Source organism: Typopeltis vanoorti, chromosome 6 (genome assembly GCF_054136105.1).
Source record: "Typopeltis vanoorti isolate ZY-2024b chromosome 6, IOZ_Tvanoo_1.0, whole genome shotgun sequence".
NCBI classification, from domain to species: domain Eukaryota; kingdom Metazoa; phylum Arthropoda; class Arachnida; order Uropygi; family Thelyphonidae; genus Typopeltis; species Typopeltis vanoorti.
Genome location: NC_143554.1, coordinates 128,168,896 through 128,196,173, shown reverse-complemented (window position 1 = coordinate 128,196,173; position 27,278 = coordinate 128,168,896). Strand labels below are relative to the sequence as shown.

The 27,278-nt window shown below is 34.0% G+C and overlaps 1 protein-coding gene across 1 annotated transcript in view; it reads right to left on the bottom strand.

Annotated features, from left to right (window-relative positions):
* Positions 1–27,278, bottom strand: part of Fkbp59 (FK506-binding protein 59kD) — a 63,303-nt gene that overhangs the window by 20,940 nt on the left and 15,085 nt on the right. Inside the window, exons 2-5 of the mRNA XM_090393691.1 lie at positions 22,953–23,216; positions 15,938–16,185; positions 3,377–3,460; positions 1,195–1,431 (exon numbers count right to left, since the gene is read on the bottom strand). Of these exons, the coding sequence (XP_090249817.1) occupies positions 1,195–1,431; positions 3,377–3,460; positions 15,938–16,185; positions 22,953–23,216 (833 nt within the window). The remainder of the gene's footprint in view (positions 1–1,194; positions 1,432–3,376; positions 3,461–15,937; positions 16,186–22,952; positions 23,217–27,278) is intronic.

Here is a 27,278-nt window from a genome sequence, read left to right as displayed (position 1 = left end):
TCTCCTCTGTTATTCATTATCTTTTTGGATCACATTATGAAGGAAAGTGGTATTAAACATGATATCAGAATTGGAGATGTTAATGCCAGCTCTTTGCTTTATGCGGACGATGTTATACTTCTGAATAAATCTGCTACAAGTTTGCAAGACTCCCTGACTAAATTGAATAACTGTTGTAATAGATATGAAGGTCAGCATTAAAAAGACAAAGACAATGAAAATAGGTAGAATTGTTGAAAATGTCAACTGTTGTGAAAGGGGAACCTGTGGAACAAGTAAAACATTTCAGTTACTTAGGCACGATTTTTAGTGAAGATGGTAAATTAAATATGGAAATAGACAACAGAATCAACAAAGCTGGTATGGTAGGAAGTCAATTGAATAAATTCGTATGGAATAAGAGAGAAATTAGTCAGAACATGAAATTAACTGTATACAAGACAGTGTTCAAACAAGTTTAAACTTATGGATCTAAGAGCTGGGTCAGAAGTAAAACACTTGACCAAAGAATATGAGTCCTGAGAAAGATTAGAGGCGTGAACAGATGGCATCAATGGCAATATCATATTAAAAATTAGGATATTAGGAAAGAACTTGACATTGTCGGCATCCAGGAGTGCGTTAGCAGAGCTAATCTCAGGTGGTATGGTCACTTAAACAGAATAGGCAAGGAAAGATTAGCAAAACAAGTGTTCTCTGGCAGGTTGGCAGGAAAACGACCCAGAGGAAGACCAAGATATAGGTGGATTGATACAGTACAATGTGCCTTAGACGATAGAAATATAAGATCTGATAATGATAATATTGGAGTCTTGACATGTAATAGACTGATTTGGAGATAAATTGTAGATAGGAAGTTAGTAATGATGTAAATTTTTCATGTAGTACTACCATATCCTGTACACCCCTTGAGGGTACATGTCAGGAATTTGATGATGATGATGAAGAATTATCATACATTTTAATGATGTTTGTGGTAGTTCAGACAAAAAATCATTAGAAAATTATTCATTTTAAGTGCACATGTATATATTGACTAAGTACTGCAGGAAAATTTATTTTAACTTGAATATAATTCATAAGCAAGCTTCAGTAAACACCATTCCTTAAAGCACAATTTATATAATAATGTATCATGCAACATGCGAAATTAACTTGCAAGTATAAAATAGTTTCTGATATCATTACTCTTACCTGTCCTCTCCTGAAGAGACCTTTTGCATTTTCAGCATCAAGCTTTAGAGCTTTATCACAAGAATTAAGAGCTTCAACAAAGTCTTGTAACTTTAAATAGCACATAGCCAAATTTAAATGACCAGCTAAAAGAAGAGCATCTTTTCTCTTCTTATCCTCCTCTCCATCATACATTTCATATTCCAGGTATGAGACAATTTTCTTGTACTGTTTTAATGCTAGATTGAACTTGCCAGCCTGAAAAAAAAACACCTCTTTAGTTCTTGATATCATCATCCCCTCCCTGCTTCTAATGAAAAACTCTACTGTGTATTAAAACAGATTAAAATATATAAATCAGAATTCATAATTTTGCAAAACCTTTTCTGTTAAGCTTCAGTTACCTTGAGCAGTTAAAAAATGACATCCTTGCTGAGCTCGAGTATACTACAGCAGACTTTTGGATTTAAAAAATCTTTGTGAATAAAACTTTTAAACACATTTTCATTTCTTGAGCATGTGGAAACTATCTATTACGAATTTATCAGTTACTCAAGCACTCTTCTATCTTCATGCCATCTGGAAGAAAATATCTGAACTTTTGCTTATAACAGAAGAAATCGCTTTCTGGATGTCTCACATGGTCAGTGTCTTCCATTGGATAGTGAAAATGGGAAAAGGTGTGCATGCTGACTACAAGTCATAAAAATGGCATGAAATCATCAAGAACAAGAGAAAATTAGACAAAATATATCTACACAATCTACCAATAATTGTCTGGACACTTTAGCAATTTACAATTCATACCAGCTAGCGAACCCTAATATCGTAATGTCCACTTTTGGCTTTGATCACCTCATGCACCCTTTGAAGGAGGCTTTCCATCTATATTTGACAGACATCAGGTGGAATTTGTCTCTATTCCTCCATCAAAGCAGCACTGAGTTCAGCGACTGATCGAAGACGTGCTGCTCTGGACCTCAATCACCACTCCAATTCGTCCCACAGGTGTTCGATGGGGTTGAGGTCAGGACTCTAAGCAGAACAGGGCAGTCATTTAACACCCATCTCTTCATACCATTCCATAACAGCTGCAGCTTTGTGGCATGGAGCATTGTCGTCTTGATAATAACACTTTTAGTAGTGATGTTAGTAGTGATGTAAGTTTTTTATGTAGTACTATCACAATATCCTGTACACCACTTAAGGGTACATGTCAGGAATTTGATGATGATGTAATGAATTTGTTAATGTTTTTTCATAATGTCTAATCAGCATTACTTACTTCTTCCCTCTTTTACCTTGCAGTGTCGAGGGCTTTTCCATTCATTTAACCACAACTGTTCACAGGGATAAGGTGGTTAGCTCTATGCTTCCTGGTGTATCCAATATAAGTGTTGAGTTCTCAAGGCCAGTTTGCCTGATGAAAAATCTCAGATAACTGGGGAGAAAAACCCTGCAGTCCATGCCCAAGACCGGCTAACTTGGCTGTGTCTGAGAAAGATCCTAAGCTCCTCATGTCAGCAACAGGAATTGAACCCAGGACACTCCTTTCCCAGGCATATGGTTGCGAAGTGTAGCCTCGCCCAATCAACATTCATATTATGTAATTGAAAACAGAACAGTTGTAGTTATTTAATGTAGTATGGTCTATACATTCCTGCAGATAATCTTAATGTAAAGGTCAAAATGTAGAAGATAATGTTATAGTTATTAAGGTTATCTCAAAATAATAGTTGACAACATAAATCTATATAATGAAAAGCCACTTCACACCTCCAATAGGCTACAAAATTCATTTGCTATCTAGAGGTCAAGGTCATGTTTCCTCCAACTACAGATGATATACATTCACCTATGATTTTCAATAAGTTCCAGTTTCTGTAGAAACAGGTCACCACAAGGAAGTAGAAACAGTGCATCACAAGCTGATTAGTGGTTTGTGTTTTTTGACTTATGCTGTAACTGTCAAGAAGCATCTGTCTTAACTTTTAAACTTCTGTAAATGGTGAAGACCACACAGATATACTAAAGAACGTGATGCACTTCATATCTAGAATTCTGTTTTTTACTACAATCATAAAATAAACAGAATAGATTACATATACAATCTCACATTTTATAAAAAAAACTGTACAGTTTCCTGTTTCTCTGAATTAGTAACTATATTAGATAGGAAATTTTATTTTTTTTATAAGCTTACCTTAAAATAGTCTGTTCCTTTATTTTTGACAATATCAGCTTGATCTAGTTTTTCCTCCTTATCCATTTCCCATCCTTCTTTTGCCTTAAAAAAAAAATATATATATATATATATATATATATATATATCCTTTCTTCATGTTTTATAAGCATATAAGTGGCATGAAAAGTGATTAACCACAGACTGGCCACAAGGATCAAATATATCAAAATATACATTTTGTATCCATCTCATTTTTTTCTATAATATCCAAAGGTTATAATAATGACTTCCATGGACACTTTGCATCCATGTAAACTTATGGATGTATATACACATCCAGGCTGGTAGGTGGTTAAGTTTTTTTTTACTAAAAACACAATGTAATTTGAAGCCTGTAGTACTGTTATACTGACTGAAAAGCATCGATGCATTTGAACTAAATGCAAAACATTTCTTTCGTGAGAATTTAACATTAAGTTCAGTTATGCAAAAATAAATATATAAAAATCCACTAATACCTTTTGTTCCCTTACAGGGAGTAGGCAAGGCCATTTTAGCCCTAACTTTTGGAGACTGCAAGGGCAATTCAATCTTCAATAGTAGCCAATCAGAGATAGCTAGCCCAAGACTATTACTAATTATAAATGGCATCCAGCAAAGAGAGGGGGGTGCGAGTATCACCATTTCATGGTCTCTAACACGGTGTATTATTTGTCTGAAACAGTGTAGTTCTGTGAGACAAAAAAAAAAAAAAAAAAAACGTTTCAGGGAGAAAAAACCCACTCACCTATGCTTGAGATCAATTAACTCGGGAACTGGTCAAAGAAAGGAAAAAGTTCTTCTAGTTGTTGACTACATTAGAACTGAGAATGGCTTTCTTTCGGTAGCCTAGCACAATGGGTACAAATACCCCTTTCACAGGGATAGGTCTTCAATGATTAAAGAAAAATAAAATTAAAACTTCAACACAGCATATAAGGAATGTACAGAAGTAACTGGCACTTTTAAGGCATTGTCCAATCCCTTCATACAATGTGCCTTGTTATCAGGTGACATCTATTTAGATGTTGAACAAACAAGTATAGTTTGGCAATATTTGACTTAAACAAGTAACATGCCTGCTAGTCATTGTTTTTTCTGCATAAAACTAGAACAGAGTGAAAAGTCGATTAGTATTACTGACTTTAAGAAAACAACAGGTGAGAACCTTCTAAGTCATAAGATGATTTAGACATGCACAAGGGAGGGAATGGAGGAATGTTACAGCATCAACACTAAACACAAAGTTGAACTTAAACAGGAGTCAATTTCAAGTACAGTAACATAGCTAAATTTCAAACTTATCCTAGGAAATGGACAAAGAGCCTTACTTGTGCATATGGTTCCAAATAAGATTAGCAAAGAGGTACAAATTTTGTTCTAGTCATTAAAGCAAGAGACAAAAATAACAAAAATGCTAACTCTTGTTGGAGACCTATGCAGCAGTGTAAGAAATTAATTACTGGACACAAACTATTATTGAGTTTTATAGGGACCTACACATAGGCAAGTAAACAGCTACAAATTCTCCACTATATTTAGATAAGAATGATACAGAATAGCCAATTGTAATGGAAGAAATATGGAAAGCTCTTATGTCAGCAAAGAAAAGTCCCAAAAAAGATGGTATATTAGTAGAACACTCAAAATCAGGAGGTTCATAGTTTTATAAGGTCATATTGGATATGCTCAATATTTTAACTTGAAATATGAAAACTAAAAAAATTCCAGTGCATAAATCATTGATTATCTCTTTACAAAAAAGGGCACCAGAGATGATACTAATAACTGCAGGCCAATCAGTCTATCACAATTGAACAAAATTGTTGTCTGTTATTGAGTTTTATTATATTATGTTTTTTATATATTATATTTTATAATATAATATATTATTGAATATATTAAATGGAATTGCAAGATTTTTGGATGATGTACATCCATATGAACAAGCAGCATTCAAAACAAGATTCTCTACAACAAATCATATCCACACTAATAACCACATAACAGAAAAAGCAAATGAATCCTGCATATTTAGTGTTTTGTAGATTTTGAAAAAGCCTTTGATTCTCTATATCACTCAGAAATAATAAACAGCTTAAAACAGTGCTTCTCAAACTTCTGGATGTCAGCCCCCCCCTCCCCTTTGGAAAAATTAAAATATTTCACACACCCCTCGAAAAAAATCATAATATAGGCATATATTATTATAATATTTATTGTATTTATATTCAATACAAAACATACACAGCGAATATTGCAAAAATCAAATGCAAATATTACATTTTTAGCATCTTACATGCACATTATCTCATATTTTTATATAGATAGATATATTGTTATTGTACATTTGCAGTACAAGCACATGAAACGTAAAACGATTAGTAATAAAGAAAGAATTAAAAACATAAAAGAAGTTTAATAACAATTTAATGTGATGGATGTGTTTCAATACTGCTACACAAAAAGTCAATTTCAGGTCAAATATTTGAAACTGCAATTCTTAGATTTCTGCTTTGAAATGAAACTTATATGAATAAGCATATATTTACTAATATTCATTAAGCGGCGAAATACGCGGGAAGCAAAATTTGTGAACCTGCACCGATGTGTGATTTTTTTTTTCATTAAAATATAAAAAATAACAAAACAAAAAAGGAAATAATAAAAATTAAATACGTTTCTTTTAAGATAAAAAAAATCTACTTGGTCTTAAAAGATTTTAAATTTGTTTTCATTATTTCACGCCCCCCTCAACAAAACCTATGGCCCCCAAGGGATCTGCGGCCCACAGTTTGGGAAGCACTGGCTTAAAACAACAAGCCAAGCCAACCCAACAAAGTATATAAGATTATTAACTGTATATGTAAACTCAACAACCGGTAGAAATCTAGAACATTGGGGGAAAGGAATTTGGTATTGAGAGAGGGGTAAGCCAAGGAAATCCTATCACCCCAAATTGTTTTCTGCTACATTAGAAGAAGGCTAAGAATATCTCATGGAAAAACTACAGAATTAACATTAAAGGAAAAAATCTCAATCACTTATGTTTTGCAGATGACAATATTTTTAGTGAAAAACAAAGAAGCTGTGCAGCTCAGGAAATGCTAAAATTACCTTGACAGAGAAAGTGGGGGGGGGGGGAGGCTCAAGGAATAATATAACACAAAACTGATGATAAATTCAGATTAAATCAAACTAAAATTAGCAGATAAATCTATCGAAATTGTGAAATACTATATTTACCTCAGTCAAGTTTTAAGGAAAAAATATATAAAGAAGTAGAATTACACAAGGAAACAAAGCATTTCGGATATATAAAGATTATCTGTTGGGAGATTTGCCTGTATGCTTAAAAAGAAAGATTTCTTTCTTTAGTGTTTAGCTATGGAAGTCAGACATGGACAACAGCTAAAAACAAGAAGACAGGTTGTGTGAGGTCCAAAGAGCCTTGGAGAGAAGAATACTCTGCTTAACAAAAAGATATAGATTAAGAAATACTATAATTAGAGAGATGACCAGAGTAGAAAATATTGAAGTATTGTAAAGCATGTAAATAGAAATGGGCTGGCCATGTTAGCAGAGAAAAGGTGAACAAAATTAAGCACTGAGCATATACCAAGAGAAGGAAAGAGAAGCAATGGAAGCCAATGAACAAAATGGAGGGATGAACTATAAAGTTTGATATGAGATGGGCAGATATTGACTAAACACAGGCAGAACTGGAAAGTTTAAGGGGAGGCCTATATCCACCAATGGATGGAAAGAGACTAAAGAAGAAAATAGTCATTACTAACACTATACTCCAACACAAAAATTTGAATAAAATGCCCACAATGTAAAATTTTCATTCAAGTATCACATCAAAGGCATCCTCAATATGTTAACAATGGCACACAAAATAAAATGCAATGAACAAATTAATTTTAAAAGTGACACTACAGTGTAAGTAGGACAACAGACAGTAAATTCCTCATTTACAAAAAATTAAAATGAAATAAATGAAAATAAATTAACAGAATAAGATAATAATCAGGAATTTACATAAAATTAATACAATATTTCTCATAAACGGAATAACTGAAGATCAGATCTGTTTAAATTTGGTGGGTGTAGAAAGGCCTCGCAGCTCTCCTTGTATAACTACTCTACAAGGAATTTGCTTTAATGAAGAGTTTAGTTTTCTTTCCAAGAACCCCCATGTTTAGATGAAATGGTATGTTCTGCTAGGCCAGACTGCTCAGATTCAAGATACTGGATATACAATTTATGTTCCTCATGACAGATGACTGCAGATCTGCCAGAATGTCCAAAGTAAGACAAACCACTGGAACAGGATCTGGTAGATACCTAGAAAGCTGGGTGGAGAAAGCTTAACCTTAGGTTAAGAAAGAAAGGTAGAAATCTTCCTAACAGGATACAGCAATATTAAGAGGTTTTTAGAACTTTAGCAAGACATTCAGAAATTCCTTTAATATATAGGAGTGGAATATGAGTGCCATCTTCAAGAGCTCTAGAGACTGGCTGCCCAAAGCTGTTAAAGGATTTCTTGATAAAGGATTCATTAAAGCCATTTTTCATAATGGGAAATATTATTGTATCAATCTTATGCGAATTCCTGATTATTATCTGATTCAATTAATATAGGACAAGCAAAACAAATCAAATATAGGACCAGCAAAACAAATCAAATATAGGACCAGCAAATCCAATCATAAAGGACAGGAAGGAGATAATGAAGTGATGGCTTGTTCAAAGGCCTCTAAAGCAAGACACAAATACCAAATTTCATTCAATTCCATCAAGCCATCTAAGAATTACTGCATTATTTCTGCCAATAAGAGTGTGTGTAGGGGGGGGGGGGGGGAATTACCATCGCCATTTCAAAAAACGCAATGAATTCTCTACCTAAAAATTTCTTGATCAATCTGACCTGAACCCACATTTAACTTAATTTAATTTGCTGAAGCAAATAACAAATGGCCCAATGATAAATTATTTCATCCATGAAACACAATTAAAATAAGCAAAAAACTGATCTTTGCAATATAGTACTGAGGACTACATTAACAATGGACACAGTTCTGTTCTTTATATTAGGTCAGACTGCTCAGATTAAGATACTAGATATACGAATTATGTTCCTCATGACTGCATTCAAGGAAAAGAACTATTAAGTAGATGTACATTTGCATTATAAAAAAAAAAGGAAAATGGGGGGGGGGGGTGCAAATGTATCTTCTTATGCATTTCATTCAATTCAGATTAGATGCTCTAAACATTATCTTGCCTTTTTTAAATAACGAAACCTGTGGTGCGTTCATAATTAAAATTTACAATTAAAATATTTACAATTAAATAATTTTCACTGTGGTTTATACGTGTGTTTCTTTTAATTATCTTGCCTGATTTGCCACTTCACACAGTCTGAATAAAACCAAAACTAAAATGACTTGTCAAATTTCAATAAATTTCTGAATATTGAATAAATATCAAATTTTACTAAATTTTTTTTCAGCCAGTATCATTAATATTGCTCCGAATATTTTTGTCAAATTCTGCCAATAAACATGCACCAACTGAACCAAATCAATACCTTCTGATATTCCATTAATTAAATTATATCCACCTAATATGGAATTTTTATGTTTTGTTACAAATCAAACTGAAACAAACTGGACCAAATTCAAATAAAGCATTAAGCCAAATTTTTTTACATCAAACTCTTGTATGGATGAGCAATAATGCTTACATGTGACTATTCAATTTTACAAAAAGTAATCTGAAAATAGAAGAAACCAAATAGTTAAACAGTGGCAGAAACTATACAGAGAGAAAGCAATCAGGAATATCTCGATACTTCAGGAGAGGAGTCAGCAAAATATGCAATGTGGAAACAGACTGAAGTAGATTATTATTATTACGGGCAACTCCAAGGAGGATATTCAGATGATATTCAGTGTGACTTGCTGAAATATCGGTTACGTTTTTCCCAAACTACAATGCATAATTCAGAAGGGTTGATCAGAGGATTGAATATATATATATATATTTTTTAGAGAATAAATTTTAAATGACTTTAAACCGAGATAAAATATTAAATTTTAATGATAATGATACAACTAGTTTCAGCCTTTTACAGGTATCCACTAAAGGTAGAACACAGTAATAAAAAATTGAAGTTACAAAAAACTGAGAATTACAGGCAAAAAATACAATACATAATTGACACAAAAACGTTGTATTTTTAAGTCGTTCTATCTAACGTGCTATTGTTTGTTGTATGCGTGCTTGCAGGTTCTCGTGAGCGGCAGTATTGAACAACTGCAGTATGGCTATCAGGGATGTTATAACTCAAATTGCTGTTCAAATGTTCAGGATAAAGGAGGATTTCTCTGGACTCCACGATTTTTCTTTCAAACTCATCACTACAGCGAAAAATGTTTTCGGATTTATCCCAGCAAACTGAGTGATTCTGTAGATCGTCATGAGGGTTATTAGAGAAAAGAACATGACTGGATAGCGCAGATGCATGTGATCTTTTATAGGAGATGTCTCTCTTATGCTCCTCAATACGCAGTTCAACAGATTTGTTAGTCTATGCTTGCATCCAAGTGAAAAATATAGCTAAAATTGTTTGTTAAACTAAATAAAAAAAAAAAAAAAGGGGTGGGGGAAATTTATTACAGTTGTGATATGATAAAATAAGGTTAAGTAAAGCAAAGAAGATTAGTCATAGGATTTTGTATGTGAGAGGCTAGTTATTACACTTGAAATAAGAGATTAAAGATTCGAGTTAATTTTTAGAAAGATTTGGAAAAGGGGTTAATATAGTATAGATGACATAGAGGTCAGCTTAGACACACACACAAAAAAAAAAAAAAAAAAAAAAAAAAAAAAACCCAAAGCTCAAGGGCATAATTCCCGAATTGAGACTTCGTCACGTGCACACGGACCACAGGATGTTTTTGCAGAAAAACGCCACTCTAATTGGTCAGTGAAATCGACTCCAGTAAAGGGAGGAAGAAAAGAAACTGAAGAAGATGACGCTAAGGTCATCGTATAAAAGGGTTAGGAACCCCCCTCCCCCACGAGGCTTTTTTCCAGAGTTTTCTTCACGAGTCTTTGTATAGGTCTCACGCAGATTTCCTGAGTGACGGGTTAGGAGTCTTCTCCGTCCGACACAATAAGGAAACAAAAGTGTGTGGGATTTTGGTTCCGTGTTCCTATTGTAAGAAATGAGGGACGCCGTTTAGTTAAAGGAAAGAAGAAAATGTCAGTGTGTTTCATCATCCAGTGATAGTAACGAGAGAAAGAAATCTATACAGGAGTCTGTGCCCACATGGTGATTTTTACAGCCATAGAATAGATGATCCTATGTATGTCCTTAATTGAAGCACGTAAAGTAAAGATCGTGAAATCCCATCTTAATGCCAAAGGAACTTACGAGTGATAAGTTATAGAAGAGTTCATTCTAGGAAGGTACAATCGGAAAAGGGTAGAAACCAGTGTAGAAGACCAAAGTAAAAAGGTACTGCAAGAATCTCGTGTCAATTCAAATCATATGTAACTGTAATCATAGTTCAATACCAGAACAGTTGAAGGGATTAATGAGAATTATACTAGGACTTTAGTACATTTCAGACTAGAATGAGCTTGTCACTATTAATTAATAAGTATTCAGCCACCTAGAGATTTATGCATGTACACTGTATTTCATTTAAGAGAGTTTTAAAGGTCAAAAGTGTGTATTAGCTCAGCGATAGGATAATTTTAATCCATATTGTCATAGTAAGAAAATTAGAGTAACTGATTATATATATCCTAGAAAGTACAGAATTATAGCGTGATCAGACCAGTAAGGGGTTAGATAAAGGGTCAACTAGTTCTAGGACTATACATGTTTGTTTATATAGAATCTGTTATGGTGGTATGATCACAATTCCCATATAGGATTTTAGCCTAATACTTGTGTTTAGCTAATGTTAATTTGTATTATATATTCTTAGTATTGAATTGAGTTTTATTTGATAAAGAATGAATTGTACCATGTTTAAGAGTTCAATAAATTTTTGTTCAATAATAATACAGTTGTCTGAGATTGCCGCTCAATGCACCACTTGTAACAACGTACGAACCTAATCACGCGGGGGGGGGATTTTGTTAAGTTACGAGATAACAGTCACGACTGCATAATAGTATTCGCACTCAGACGTATTTTGGAAATTGCTCCTTGCTTTTGAATTTTATATCTTAAACTAAATGTCCTGAAAGGCACATTATAAAATAAATATTTAGGGACACTAAGGGGAGAAGAAGCCTGAATATTTGTATTTCGGTGATATCTTATATATAGGTAAGATTTAGATAAAGACAAGTAGTTTCACATGTAAGGATAGTTGAAAGCATAATAAACGTAAATTGGGACACAACGCTATCTATCTTCTTTTGGACAACATCAAGAATTTTTAAAGCTTTTGAATCATCTTAAACATGAGATCAGTATTGTAAGGTTCAACAGATTTGGGATCTGTATAAGGTTAGTGGTTGAATAGTGAAAAATAGTGTTTTGAGCAGAAAAATGTCTCTCCCCACCCCCTCCAATGGACTGAAAAGCAATGTGACAATTGTAAGAGGAAAGGTTAGATATGTGTCAGTCAGTGGGAGGGTGTCTGATTTTGTTTGTATTAAAAAATAAGATTGCACAATCCTTACTTGGATTTTGGCCCATAAGTGACAGGATAATTGCATTAAAAATTGCAGCTCAACCTTTTAATATTTTTATTGTCCAAATATATGCACCTACTACTGATTACCCAGATGAAGATGTAGAATGTTTCTATGAAGACATTCAAAATGCACTAAACAATGCTAAATTAAATGACATAACTATCGTTATGAGAGATCTAAATGCTAAAGTAGGCTAAGAAAAGATCTCTTCCTGCATAGGAAACCAGGGCCTGGGACATACAAATCCAAGAGGAGAAAGATTAATAGAGTTCTGTGAAGAAAACAATCTGGTAATAGCAAATACTTTATTTAGCCACCTTCCTAGAAGACTTTACACATGGAAAAGTCCCGGAGACAGTTGTAGGAACCAGATTGACTATATAATGATTAAAAAAAGATTCCAGAATAACATCTTCCAAGCCAAAACATATCCAGGGTCTGATATTGGATCAGACCACAACCCTGTGGTCATTAAAACAGCAATAAAATTAAAGAAAGCAATGAAACCTATAAACATAGAAAAATATGATCTCGGCTCCCTTAAAAATCAAGAAATACAAGATACATTTTTAAAGGAACTGGCATAATCCCTGCTGTTAATGTTCCTGATCCTACCAAGTATCCTAACCCTAAAGATAAGATTGAGGACAGATGGCAGAAATTTAAAGAGGGCATAAAAAAGGCAGTAAAACAAACAATTCCCAAATTTGAGAAGAAGACGAGTAAATTTTGGATGAATCACAAGATACTGAAAATGGAGGAAAGAAAGAAACACAAAAATCGTCCTGAATACAAGAACTTAAACGAGAAGATCGGGAAAGAATGTAGGATTGCAAAAGAACTATGGCTCAACAACAAATGCAAGGAAATTGAACTTCTGGACAAAAAGCACAAAGCCAGAGAACTTCATGAAAAAGTTAGGGAGCTAACTAGCAAATCTTGCAAAAGGGTAGGCTTTCATTGCATTGAAGATATCAGTGGAAACATCCTAATGGAGAAAGACAAAATAAGGGATAGATGGGTAGAGTATTCAAAGGAACTCTACAATCATGATAGAATAGATAAGCCAAATGCAAGAAGATTTGGAGGGGCCTACTATTCTTACCTGGGAAGTAACAAATGCCATTAGGAAACTGAAACCAGGAAAAGCTCCAGGAATGGATGGAATTATGGCAGAATATCTAAAGGCATTAGATGATAAGGCTATAAGATCACTGACTGACATATGTAACAAAATATATGAAACTGGACACCTGCCAAAAGATTTTAAGCACTCAATGTTCCTACCAATACCTAAAAAATCGAAGACAATCAAATGTGAAGAGTACAGAACAATCAGTCCAATCAGTCAGATAGCAAAGGTTATGTTATATATCGTCCTAGAAAGAAATAAACATAAAATCAAAATGGAAATTAATGAAACACAATCTGGTTTTCAGATTGTGTTTCATTAAAATTAAAATTGAAATTAAAATTTTCAGGAAAATAAAGGAACTAGAGAAGGATTCGTCAATATTAGAACTATTATAGAAAGATATCTGGAGAAGCAGAAAGAAGTGTACTTATGTTTTATTGACTACACAAAGGCCTTTGACAATATACAACATGAACAACTAATCAAATGCATCAGAATTTCATTCTGATGCATTTGATAAATGCATCAGAATTCAGGAGAATATCAGGAGAAATCTCAGAGGAATTCCCAATAAAGAAGGGTGTCAGACAAGGCTGTGTTCTTTCTCCTATATTGTTTAACCTCTATACTGAAAATATCTTCCAGCAATTAGAAGAATTTAAAGGCGTCAGCATAGGAGGCTGGAATATACACAACTTAAGATATGCAGATGATACAGTACACTGCTAGCTGAAAATAAAAAAGATCTTCAAAACCTACTAGAAGAGACACTGAAGCTAAGTGAAAAATATGGACTTAATTTCAACTTCAAAAAAACCAAAACCATGCTGGTAACAAGACAAAAAGGGAAGATACCTGATATAAATATTAAGATCACAGGAAATACTTTAGATCAAGTAGAGAGTTATATATATTTGAGTCAACTAATTACAGAGAATGGAAAGTGTGATAAGGAAATATTAAGAAGAATAGAAATTGCTAGATCAACCTTCATTAGCATGAAAAACATTCTGACCTCAAGGGAAATTCATACAAAAACAAGAATTAGGCTGTCCAAATGCTATGTATGGTCAACACTGCTACATGGAACAGAAACCTGGACAATATCAAAATATTGTGAAAATAAATTAAAAGCCTTTGAGATGTGGATCCTCAGAAGAATTCTTAGAGTCCCATGGACTGCCAAAAAAACTAATTTAGAAACTGAAGCAGGCAAAATAGCTGTAATTATAATAATTTAGAAATATTAGAGATGATTGGAGAAGATAGGAATCTGTTAAAAACCATTAAGAAAAGGAAAACCACCTACCTTGGTCACATACTAAGGCATCCCTACAAAAAACACTTCTAGAAGGAATGATACAAGGAAAAAAGAAGAAGAGGAAGACAAAGAACAGATTAGATGGGAAGTATTAAGGACTGGACCTTTTTGTCCTATGAAGAATGCAAGAGAAGCACAAAACCGTACATGGTGGAAGTCCATGGTAGTCAACCTCCCGGAAGGAGATGACATTTGACAAGACTTCAGAGTTTAGAATATCTTTCTTAAGTTTATCTTCAGAATCAGCAGTTATCTGATTCCATACAAAAAGAACATTAGGATTGCATATCTAATCCTTTGTTTCTTTCATTCATATCTCATAGGTCAGACTTATTTTGGAAAGTTTTTCTTGTGGCACTTTAATTGTTTTTAACCTCACTGAATGTATTTTTTTCCCCTCCCTTAAAATACATAAACATCCTAATCATCAAAAACCCTTGTGATTCCAGAATAATTTTTTAGAAACATTGTACAAAAGGAATTTAAAATGCTCATGCTTCCATAATTTTTAACATTATCTTTGTTACCTTTTATAAATATGAATTGCTATTGCACTTTTCTTATTCTTTGGCAGGTTTCATTTCTATTTGAATATACTTTATTTGAATTGTATAATGTGAATATTTTCTCCTGGTGATTTTAATTTTTTATTTCTTTCAAACTAATTCTTCTGTAACTACCTTTTTTTTTTTTTATTATCGGCTTGCCAGATAATGCTGGCTTGACTGGCTGAGAGAGTGGCGATTTCCACTCTCTAGCCAATAGGTCATGGGTTGAATCCTACAGACACGGGATGTTTGTGAATGTCTTTTGGTGGTAGATGAATTTCATCAGATGGTATGAGACCATCTCTACTTGTCAGAGATCTATGATGGCTTAAAAAAGTTGTGTTTGGTATCTTGGACAGGGTTTTCAGATTATCTAACTCTTAGCTCACTCAGTAGTTACCATGAGGTAGGTTGATAACCTTTTGTGGATGGGTTCACATAAAAAGATTTTTTTTTTTTTTTTTTAAGTAATTATCAGTCTATAATTCTCTCTAAAAATTTAGAGACTTTTACTTTTCTGCTTATATCGTTTCCTCTAAGGTTTTGACTTAGATGCTTCAAAATTTTATAAATAGTGTGAATCATACTTGAAATTAAAAATAATTTTTTTTGATAACTGTCTTATTTTTACATTTCTCTCTTATCTAACCTATTCTTTTGATGATATATTTATACTGGATGTTTTGTGATTACTACTAAAGAGGTTAAAACCACAAGGTATCAGTATTTTATGACTGTCAAATATTTAAACTGATTTAAAAATAAATTCTGAATTCTACTTCAGTTTAAAAACACAGGATGCTTACCTTCTCAAATCCTTTTAAAGTAACCTCATACTCAAGATCTGCATTTGGAGGAATATTAAAATTATGATTTCCTTCAGTATCATAAGCATATTTTGACTTTATTATCAAAAGTGATTTTTCATTCTTTTTAAAGCGGCTCAGGGCAATTTCAATTCCTTCCACAATACCATACTCGCAACCTTCACCAAGTGGAAATGTAACAGCTCTATCTTCAAAAACATTGTTTTGGAAACGTCCAATAATGTGAACTGTAAAATATTTATATATCTAAATAAACATACAATAATAATCACATCTTTAAGATTACACCAGTATAATTTTTAGCTAAGATTATTTTTGTGGAGATAAACAACCGCATATGAGAAGAATATAACACTTAACCAGATACATTAAGAATTCACCTCAAAGGATGAAGAGAAACTACAAATGTTAAAAACTTGATAGAAAAAATAATCTAATAAACAAAGAAGAATGCTATGAATATAAAAGTTGTTTGCATATGCCTTGTATTGCCTCACTCAGCTTTAATTAGCTTAAATTTATAACTTATCACACTCCAACATCTGACATCTTACTGGACACTTTGGTCACTCCCATACCTCATAACAGTTTGGGAATGAAATCTGCTGGAGGAAGTGGTAGGGATGCAGATGCCCTTTCCATACAGAATTAGACAAACTTAAACACCAGAGCACATGTTAGGATTTGAACCCGCAGTCAGTTGGAGGGAGAGTAGGTATGCTATTTACTCAGCTAACCAGGCCAGCTCCTTCCATGCTAAAAAAATGAAAAACAAATGAGAATATTACTGAAGAGTTTATTACAGAGAATATATAAAACACATTGTTTCTGATAGTATATGCATCTAACAGCAAGGAATGACTGGCCAAGTTGCTGCACTCTGGATAAAAATAAATTTTTATGCAAAGTATAGCTAGCTAAATTATCAAAATAAGAGATTTGGATGTCCATTAGGTAAACAAAATAGAACTTTAGGAGCATAAAAGATGGGCATAAAGATTTCTAAGGATGGGGCAAACAAAGAAGTTACCTATCCAGACAAAACTAGACAGCAACAGTCTGTCAAAAAGAAAATTTTCAATCACAAGGAAACAGAGCACATGGCTGCTATAGAACTTCTTGAAGAAACTGACAGAGTTCCTTGAAAATCTGTATTTAAAAAGTTTCTCTTGAAAAATTAATAACAGCAAATATTTTTCATACTACATATAAGGTGGCAAAAGAAAATCAGACTTTTCATCATTTTGAATCAGAGAATGTGACCCACAAGAATTAAATGGGACTGACATGGGTTGTATTCTTCATTCAACTACATTTGTATTATTGCCATTGAGCACCACATTAGATGACATGAGAAAATGTTTGGCTAGTAAAACCATTATGTTGACTAGTAAAATCTCACTGATGAATTGACTACACTGAGTAATATAGCCACTTTAATCATGTATATTCAAACTTGTATACCAAATGTTGGAATGAGCTCAGCCAATTTTTTTTGGACTTGTCAAACTCGAAAATATTGCTGCAAAAAGGATATGTGATTCTTTTTTTGAACATCTTCAGTTGAGTGGTAAGATGGAAACTAAAATCTGTTAGTTTATGCCACATGTAATGGTGTAGCTGTTATGAAAGCTGTTATCAAATTAATGAAAAAAATTGTCTTTATTAAGTATACAGCATTGTGCTAATCACTGATTAGAGCTATCTATCATTTGGTGATACTAATGCTGGTAATATACAGCAGTTATCAACTGATTTAAAGCATTTATTGACAAACTATGTCATGTATAAGCATAATGCTAAAACAAAGTATATGGAAACTTGATATTGAGCTATTAAAAATTGGAAGAATTTAATTTAATATGAGGTAGCATCAAGATCCTAGTCTATTTCAGTTGTTTGGAATAACTGAAAAGTTAATCACTTTAAAGAAGCAAAGAATGATTCAAATTAAGCCAAAAAGAAAGATGCACATATGAAGGATGACTTAAAAACTGTTGACAAACTTTATATTAGACTTAGGTTTAATGTCCGATACTCTTCAAGAGTTATCAGATTTGAATTTGGGCTTGCAGGAATGTCTGATCTGTAGAGGATAAATAAAAAAAATAGTTCTTGTACAACTTTTTCATGAACAAAACAGTCTGTGACAATATTGCAAAGATATTGACCAAAGCTTCCGAAAAAGTAGTTTCAAGGACTTCCTTCATAAGACAGATTACAGAAATTATTCTCCAATCAATCCAAAAGCTTTCTATAAAATTTTGAAACAACAGAAAGTAAGTTAGTGAAAAGTGGCCTAAAGATATTAACTCAAGCGACTGGTGTTTCAGCAATACTTGGGCCATAAGGTTTAACAAATTAACATAACACAAGGCAATGGGTGAATAATAAATTTTATAATCAAATATTTGAACCTGAAAGTTACAGGTCAATTGTGACATCAGAACAGTTTGAATACAAAGTAGAACATACACAATGGATTTAAAATAGTAAGAATCACATGATGTTATACATAGAACAATGCAAACGAATAACAGAGGAAACACTGTATTAAAAAAAAAAAAGAGTTAATGATGTGCGATTAGAATAAGACTCTCCCATATCTTCTATAGGGAGAGGGAGTCATTCCAATTCAAGTTCAGTTAGTGGAACAAGACTTCAATGCTATCTTTAAATAAACTTTTGAACTTGTAGCAGCAACAATGGAGAAAGCATGTTTCAGACCATAGGATATTCTGGTCAGTATCAACTCCATGTTTTGAAAGGCTAGCACAAATTTCTCAGATTTTTTTAAATTGTCAATGTAGGATAGGTATTCTTGTAATCGTTTCTCCACTGAATGTCTGGTTTTTCCAACATACAAAAGGTGTCAGTCACATAGAACTTTGTAGATGGGAACCATGATAAGTCTATGGAAAGGAATGAATCTGTATCCACTACATTATATTTTTTAAGGGTTCTTGAGATTAGTTCTCAGATGCCAGAAATGTATTGAATGGGAATCCTTCATATAGTTTCATTGCTGTTTAAGATAGGCTGCTTGGAATCAAAAATATGTTTTACAGATGCATATAACATTTGATGTCCAGAAGTTCTTGCTATAGCTATTGTGGTTTAGAGGATAATATAAGCACGATGTTAGTTTCTATGATTCCAGTATTTTGAGAAAGATGGTGAGCAGTCAGTCAGTTTTTCTTTTTCCATCATGAAATTAATTTGAGGATAGATTGTTTATTTTTGCTAGAAAGGCAGATAACGAATATTCATTATTGGGCTAGATGGCAAAGACATCGCTGATGCATCATCATCATCAAATTCCTGACATGTACTCTCAAGGGGTGTACAGGATATGATAGTACTAAATGAAAAATTTACATTACTACTAACTTCTTATCTACAATTTTCCTCCAAATCAGTCTGTTACTTGTCAAGACTATTTCTATCGTCTAAGGCACTTTGTACCGTATCAATGCACCTATAATCTTGGTCTTCCTCTGGGTCGTTTTCCTGCCAACCTGGCAGAGAACGTTTTGTTAATCTTTCCTCGCCCATTCTATTTAAGTGACCATACCACCTGATATTAGCTCTGCTAACGCACTCCTGGATGCTGACAATCTCTAGTTCTTTCCTAATATCCTCGTTTTTAATATGATATTGCTACTGATGCCATCTGTTCACGCCTCTAATCTTTCTCAGGACTCTCATATCTGCAGTCTCTAGTCTTTGGTCAAGTGTTTTACTTCTGACCCAGCTCTCAGATCCATAAGTTAAAACTGGTTTGAACACTGTCTTGTATACAGCTAATTTAGTGTTCTGACTAATTTCTCTGTTATTCCATATGAATTTATTCAATTGACTTCCTCTACCATACCAGCTTTTAATTTACCATCTTCACTAAAAATCGAGCCTAAGTAGCTGAAATGTTTTACTTGTTCCACAGGTTCTCCGTTCACAACACAGTTGACATTTTCAACGATTCTACCTATTTTCATTATCTTTGTCTTTTTATTGCTGACCTTCATGCCATATCTATTACAACAGTTATTCAATTTAGTCAGGGAATCTTGCAAACTTGTAGTGTATTTATTTAGGAGTATAACATCGTCTGCATAAAGCAAAGAGCTGACATTAACATCTCCAATTCTGATATCATGTTTAATACCACTTTCCTTCATAATGTGATCCATATAGATAATGAATAACAGAGGGGATAATGTACATCCTTGTCTCACACCAGATTTAACATTAAACCATCTTCCTGCACTTCCTTCAATTGTAACTGCTGACTTGCAAGTCAAATAAAGACTAAGTATTGCTTGATATAATGGCCCATTGACATCATATAACTGTAGTGTATTGAATAGCTTCTCTCTTAGCACCTTGTCGTATGCTTTTTCCAGATCGACAAAACTTATATACAGATCTTTGTTATATTCCCATGCTTACTCAACTATTTGTCATAAAGTGAAGATCTGATCCTGCCAGCCTCTATTTGGCCTGAATCCAGCTTGTTCGTCACCAAGCTTTTCTTCCACAATTCTTCTCAACCATTTCTTAAGTATGCTTGCATAAATCTTGCCAGGAATACTTGGTAGGGAAATACGTCTGTAATTCTCACATTCAGTTTTATTTCCCTTTTGATATAAGAGTACTATTAGAGCTCTACTCCAATCATCAGGAATTCGTCCCTCTGTCCAGGCCTTCTGAACAATGCAGTCCAGCCTCTGTAAGACGTTTATACCACCATACTTCAGCATTTCTGCTCGAATATCATCTACTCCTGCTGCCTTTCCACATTTCAAGCCTTTGATGGCTTTTTCTACTTCAAGTATGGATATGTATTCCCAATTGTATACCTATTGAGTGTTTTTTACCACTGTGCTATCACTGCTTGCTTCATTTAGCAATTTTTCCAAGTAATTACTCCGCACTTCAAGAATATCTTTTTCTCCTGTTTTCATGTCACCTTTATCATCTCTAACTTCTTTTACAGCACTCTTTCCTCCATTTCTAAGATTCTTCAACAACCTCCAGAATATTTTACCATCTTCTTGATATTTATTTTTTATGTTCTTGCCAAAGTCCTCCCATGACTTTTGCTTAGCTAGTTTTACACACTGCTTAGCTTTCTTACATTTGTCTCTGTATTCTCTAAGAGCACAAGCTGACTTATTTGCCAGGAACTTTTGATATGCTTTCCTTCACTGCCTCTTTAACTTCCTGTGTCGACCATGGAGTTCTGATTTTTCTATCTTTGCACACAACCTCACCGCATGCCTCTCTGGCAGAATCAATCAGAGTTTTCTTCAAGGCTTGCCACTCAATCTCCAAGGTTTGGTTCCTGTTCTCAAACTCTTTCATTTTTTCTTCAATAATCTTTGTGTATTTTAGTCTACAGTTCACATCTGAGAGCTGCTCAACTTTTATTCGCTTTAAAACTTTCTTACATGTTATTCTTTTCAATATGAAATTCAATTTTATCCTGCTCAAGACTAAATAGTGATCACTTCCAATTTCAAATCCTCTGTACACTCTGGTGTCCTGCACCAGGGAGAAAACCACTATCAACAATAACTTAGTCAATGAGACTTTTCTTATTCCTTTCCTCTTCTCTCCATGTGAATTTGTGCACATTTTTATGTTGGAACATGGTGTTAGTAATAACCAGTCAATGTCCTGAGCAGAAATCCAACAGGTATTTGCCATTATTATTAGCTTTGCACTTTTCTCCAAATTTTCCCAAAATATTTTTGTATGTCTCACAATCATTTCCTACTCTACTATTTAGATCCCCAACAAGGACCAACTTTTCCTTTTTCATTGTGTCAGTTGCTTTCTCAAAAAATTCCTCCACTTCTACCTTAGTAGAATCTTCTGTAGGACCATAGGCACAAATAAGTCTCATTGTCCAGTTCCCCATTCTCATATTTGCCCACATTACTCTACTTGAGACTGACTGCCATTCAAGAAGATTAGCCTCATATTTTGTGTTGAATACTATGGCTTCTCCTTCTTTTCCTTGTCATTGCCTGAATATAACATTTTGTATTTATTGCTCAGAAAGATCTCACCACTTTTTTGTCTTTTTTGTTTCAATCACCCCTATTATGTCGATCTGGTACTTATCTAATTCCTCAGCTTGCTCCATTTCTTTGTCATTCAGGTTTCTTATGTCGATAGTACCGATATTTAACTCTGGTGATATTGAGTTTGGGTGTGGTTTCAGATTTGTTCCAGTAGCTGACTTTTCACTGTTCGCCCTGGTTCCCTAGCAAAAACAACGGGGGCCTTGTTTAACCAGGCAATGCCCCAGCCGGCATGAAATTTTGTCATGTTGTACCATCATTTTCTATATTGGTTTAAGCCAATAAGAATACAATTTGGTCGGCTAAATTCCAAATTGCCAGCCCATCCCCATTCGTTCAGTATCCAGGTAGATATCCAACAGGGTGCACCACGAGAAGGTGAGGATTGGACATTAGGTCAGAAGGCCTGGTCGGTTCTCCGCATTCCTTTAGAGGCAATGTGAAAGTCTCCTCTCAGTTATACAGCTTTGACCTTTAAGCACCCCCAAGCTGACCATTGGTATAGAAAGATTGGTTTGTTTAGCAACTATATCGACAGAGGTGGACATAGCTTATAATTTAAATTTTGAAGAGCTTATAAACAGCATCACTGACGTAATGTACCCAAATTGAAGGCTAAGGTTGTATGGATGAAAAAAGGATTTCTTCTAGATCAAAGCTGGTGAGGGCAGACTCTCCATGGTAGTTCCTTCAACTTGTCTGTAAATTCTGTTCTGCCAAATGAAAACCTTAGTGGATGACAAGGTGAAGAATGATTCAATATCAAAACTGATCACTAAGTCAGCAAAAGTTGAATGGACAGAAGAATCTGGAAGAATTTTAGCACTTTTTTCAAAAAAAAAAACAAAAAAAAAAAACTGATGTCATAAAAAATGTACCAAAAAAAGTTTTTATAATGTACTTACCATTTACAGATGCTCCATCATTAGGGGTACCATAACCTTCTCCGGATGCTATGATATTTCTTAAAATGCTTTTATCAGAATTCGGGCTTAAATCTTCCATACTCCAATCAAACAATTCAACTTCAAATAAAAGAGTAGCATCAGGTGGGATTTTGGGGGGACTACCCTTTTTCCCATACGCATAATCTGGGTGACAAGCAAGTAATGCCACCTCACCCTTTTTCATTGTAGCTACTCCAAGGTCCCATCCTTTAATAACTTCACCTATTTGAAATAAAATTCAGGTAAACTGCTATTCTTAAATTGCTCATTTAAACATTACTACCACATTTCAGTAAATCACGTTCATTTATAAAAATATTTAAGAATGGGCGGCCTTAAGTATTTATTAAAAAAGAAAATAATGAAAATTATATATGATAAAATTTAGATACTGAAAAAGACTTTGCCACAATAATTAATATTATAAATGTAATGGTTTTAGCTAAATCATGATTAATTAAATTCTTTTACAAAACAGTGAGTGTAAGGTCTTGGAAAAATCCTCAAATTTGAAATTTATGAGTAGATTTGAAGAAAGTATTCATTAAGCGAGTGCTTAAGAAACCAATTCAGAAAGACAGTAGCCTACTAGCTACAGAGGGTATCACCAGTACCGTCGGCAGGGTGGGTGTAGCATAGAGGCAGCCTGCCTCACGGTGTGGCTTAATAAAGGCGCTCGTTCAGCCATATTGCGGTAGGCAATGTCGTTATGCTAACAACTCCTGTTAGCGTAGCAAGTGCAAAAAGAAGTTTTTCCGCACTTGGTCTAGAAAGATTGGTTTGTTTAGCAACTATATCGATAGAGGTGGACATAGCTTATAATTTAAATTTTGAAGAGCTTATAAACAGTTTTAATGTGTGATATCCCTGTAGAGCAAATATTTAAATAATATTATTATGTAATCGTTTTGCATTAATGTTTCTCTTGTAATAAAAACAAAATAGCAATTGGAGATTTTCTTATATTCTTGTCATATAATCCATCAGGGGCATATTTAATTGTTTGCCTCAGGGCACGATCTAATCTGGCGACAACCCTGGGTATCACAACCAGTCCATGAATCTTTCCAGTGTTCCAAAAGTAAGGAAGAATGCAAGTGGCATATGTACTATCTCCTAGTACACTGAGTTCACCACACTACATTAGTGTCATTGTTACTTGTTCACACACCTCCAGAGATACTGAAAGTTAGTCAAAGTAGAAATGAATGGGATAGTCAAAACTCTCTCAGAATACAGGTAAAAAAATGTTAACACTGGCAGATATTTACATGCTTCTTCTCACCATCACCCTGACTAGAAGCATGGTATCATATCTTGAGACAATAAAATGGAATTATCACTGAGAAATGCTTGTAAAGAAAGTATCAATAACATTTTACAAAGACCACCAAATGTAGGCTTTGTAAAATGCACTATCCTATAAAATAGAAAACAAGAAAATGAACACTAAATGTACAGGTATTAACCATATATCAAAAGCATCACTGAAGAAATGGCTAATGTACTCATTTGGTTGGCTGAGTGCAGCCAACCAAATGGCAAAACAAGTCAGTGGCACATAACATGCTGAAATAAGAAAAAATAAAATAAAAAGACAAAAAAGGCGAGTGGAATGCAAACAATGAATTAAGTGGATGTCTTGGAAAATAACACCATCTTAAAAATAAAAACAGATGACAAGTTTATTAGTAAGAGATGGAGAAACAAACTAAAGAATTAAAAGGGAACCTTAGAGGCAAAGTCTTAGAAATAGCAAGTGATTTCTATAAGAAACTGTTCCAAAAACCCAACCTGCACACCACAAGCCTGTTTTCAGATAATCCAGAATCTTTCCTACTGATCACAGCACTGAAATTGAGAATGCCATCCACAAGATGACAAACAGAAAAAAGTTTTTGAAAAGATAACTGAAATGTTAAAATTTAGACTTGGAACTGTTACCTACTCTGAAGAAACTCTACATCATTAAATGAATCCATCCCAGACTATGGCTAAAATCAAAGATAAATCCTTTTAGACTAAATAAATAAATATTATATGAAGAGCCTGTGTAGCTCAGTGGATATGGCATTTGCACGCCACAGCGCTTAACCACACGAAGGAAGACTTCTTGGTTTTGAATCTAGTCTGTGACTAGAAGAAATTTTTCTAAACCTTTTTTTTTTCGACTGGTTCCTGAGTTAGTCAATCTCTGGCAAGGGCAAACGGGTTTTTCTCTCCCGGAAACTCTGGTTTTTCGTCCTGTAAACTCAAGAAAATCGACTGTAGAATCCACATTATTTCAGACATTAAATACGCGTGTTAGGGACCACGAGATGGCAGCACTTGTTGGGCCGTCTCTCTTCACTGCGTGCCGCTAAATTAGTGATAGCTTTGGGCCAGATATCTCTGATTGGGAGATTGAACTGCCCACTCAGTCTCCAAAAGTTAGATAGGGCTAAAAACGGCCTCGCCTACTCCCTATATACAGGAATAAAAAGGCATTAGCTGATTTTTTTTTTTTTTTGATTGAATATTATATGACACCTCTATGGAGTCAAAGGACACACTAAAGCGGCTACTCTACAACACTACTTAATCTGCTCTTCACACAGTTCACTGTCAATGCTGCACCATCTACTACATAATTTTTTTGTCTGTTAACTAATGCAATAATCAAAGCACTCCAGAATCAGGGAGTTCCTGGAGAATATATGGACCTCCTCTAGGAAATATACCACACCGCAACAGCAACAATCCAACTTCACACAAGTAGCAATAAAATATCAATTGAAAAAGGTGTCTGACAAGGAGACGCTCTATCACCCAAAATCTTTACAGCAATCCTTCAAGAAATATTTAATAATATAAACTGGACAAACCTTGGCATAAAAATTAATAACAGAAACTTAACACACCTAAGATATGCAGATGATATTATAATTTTTGCAAACATTCCAAAAGACCTTAATATAATGATAGAAGACCTATATCATGAAAGCAAAAAAGTTGGTCTAAAAACAAACAGAGAAAAAACTAAAATCATGTTTAATCATTTTGTAACACCAAAAAACATAATAGAAAACAATTCCTTGGAAAAAGTCTCTTCATATATATATACTTAGGTCATCTCATTGATCTAAACTGTGGGCTTCAAAAAGAAATAAATAGGAGAGTTCAACTTTCCTGGGGTGCATTCAGAAAATTGAAAAGCATTTTTCAAAACAATGATGTCCCACTCTGTTTAAAAAGGAAGACATTTAACCAGTGTATACTTCCAGTCATCACATATGGTTGTGAAACATGGTCGCTAACAAAACCACTGGCAAATAAACTAACAACAACTCACAGAAAAATGGAGAGATTGATGCTAGGCATCACATTAAAAGATAAGAAGCAAAATACCTGGATAAGAAACCTGACATCATTCTTCACCATAAGCAACTAAAATGGAAATGGGCCGGACATCTATCCAGAAGAGATGATGAGCGATGGACCACCATACTAACGAACTAGATTCCAAAAGAAGGGAAATGAGGCTGAGGACGTCCTAAAGAAGGTGGAGTGATGAACTGTCAAATTTTGTTGGGAAAAATTGGTCAACCATTGCCAAGAACAGAGAAAAGTGGAACGAACTGGAGGAGGCCTTTATCCAGCAGCGGACAGAAAATGGCTGAAAAGAAGACGACTGTATATTCTCTGGCTGATTTGCATGTTTTATGGAACAAAAAAAAGTTTTTTTTTTGTCCCACAAAAAATGCAAATCAGCCAGAGAGAAAAAGCTACAAAAAATTCTGTTATTTCTTTATAAGATCAGCCAACTCACTTAAAAAAAAGACCATATTAACTTATTTTTTATAACAATAAAAATTAAACTAGTTATGTATTTAAGTTAGAATTATTCAAAACTGAATCTTAGGTACCAACTAGAAGGAAACCAGCCATATGAACCACCAGGATTTAGGAAAACTACAATATATCACTTGCATGCAATAAATCAAATAAATGAAAGCTATAACAAATATTTGAACACCGATTATATTACCTATAACAAAACATTTGACTCAAGTAATGCCACTCTTACACATTTTACTGGAACAATGCTGTGAACAATATATCAAATAATACAGACTGTTTTAAAGCAACAAAATTCAAATGCAGTTGAACTTTATTGTAACAAGCTTGGAAATAAGATCACAGCTGTAATGAGCAATAATTAATTCATGCATATTCCCATACAATTGCTCACTTTTATAATGAGCATAACTACATGGATATACCGTATAAATTTGGTAACTATGC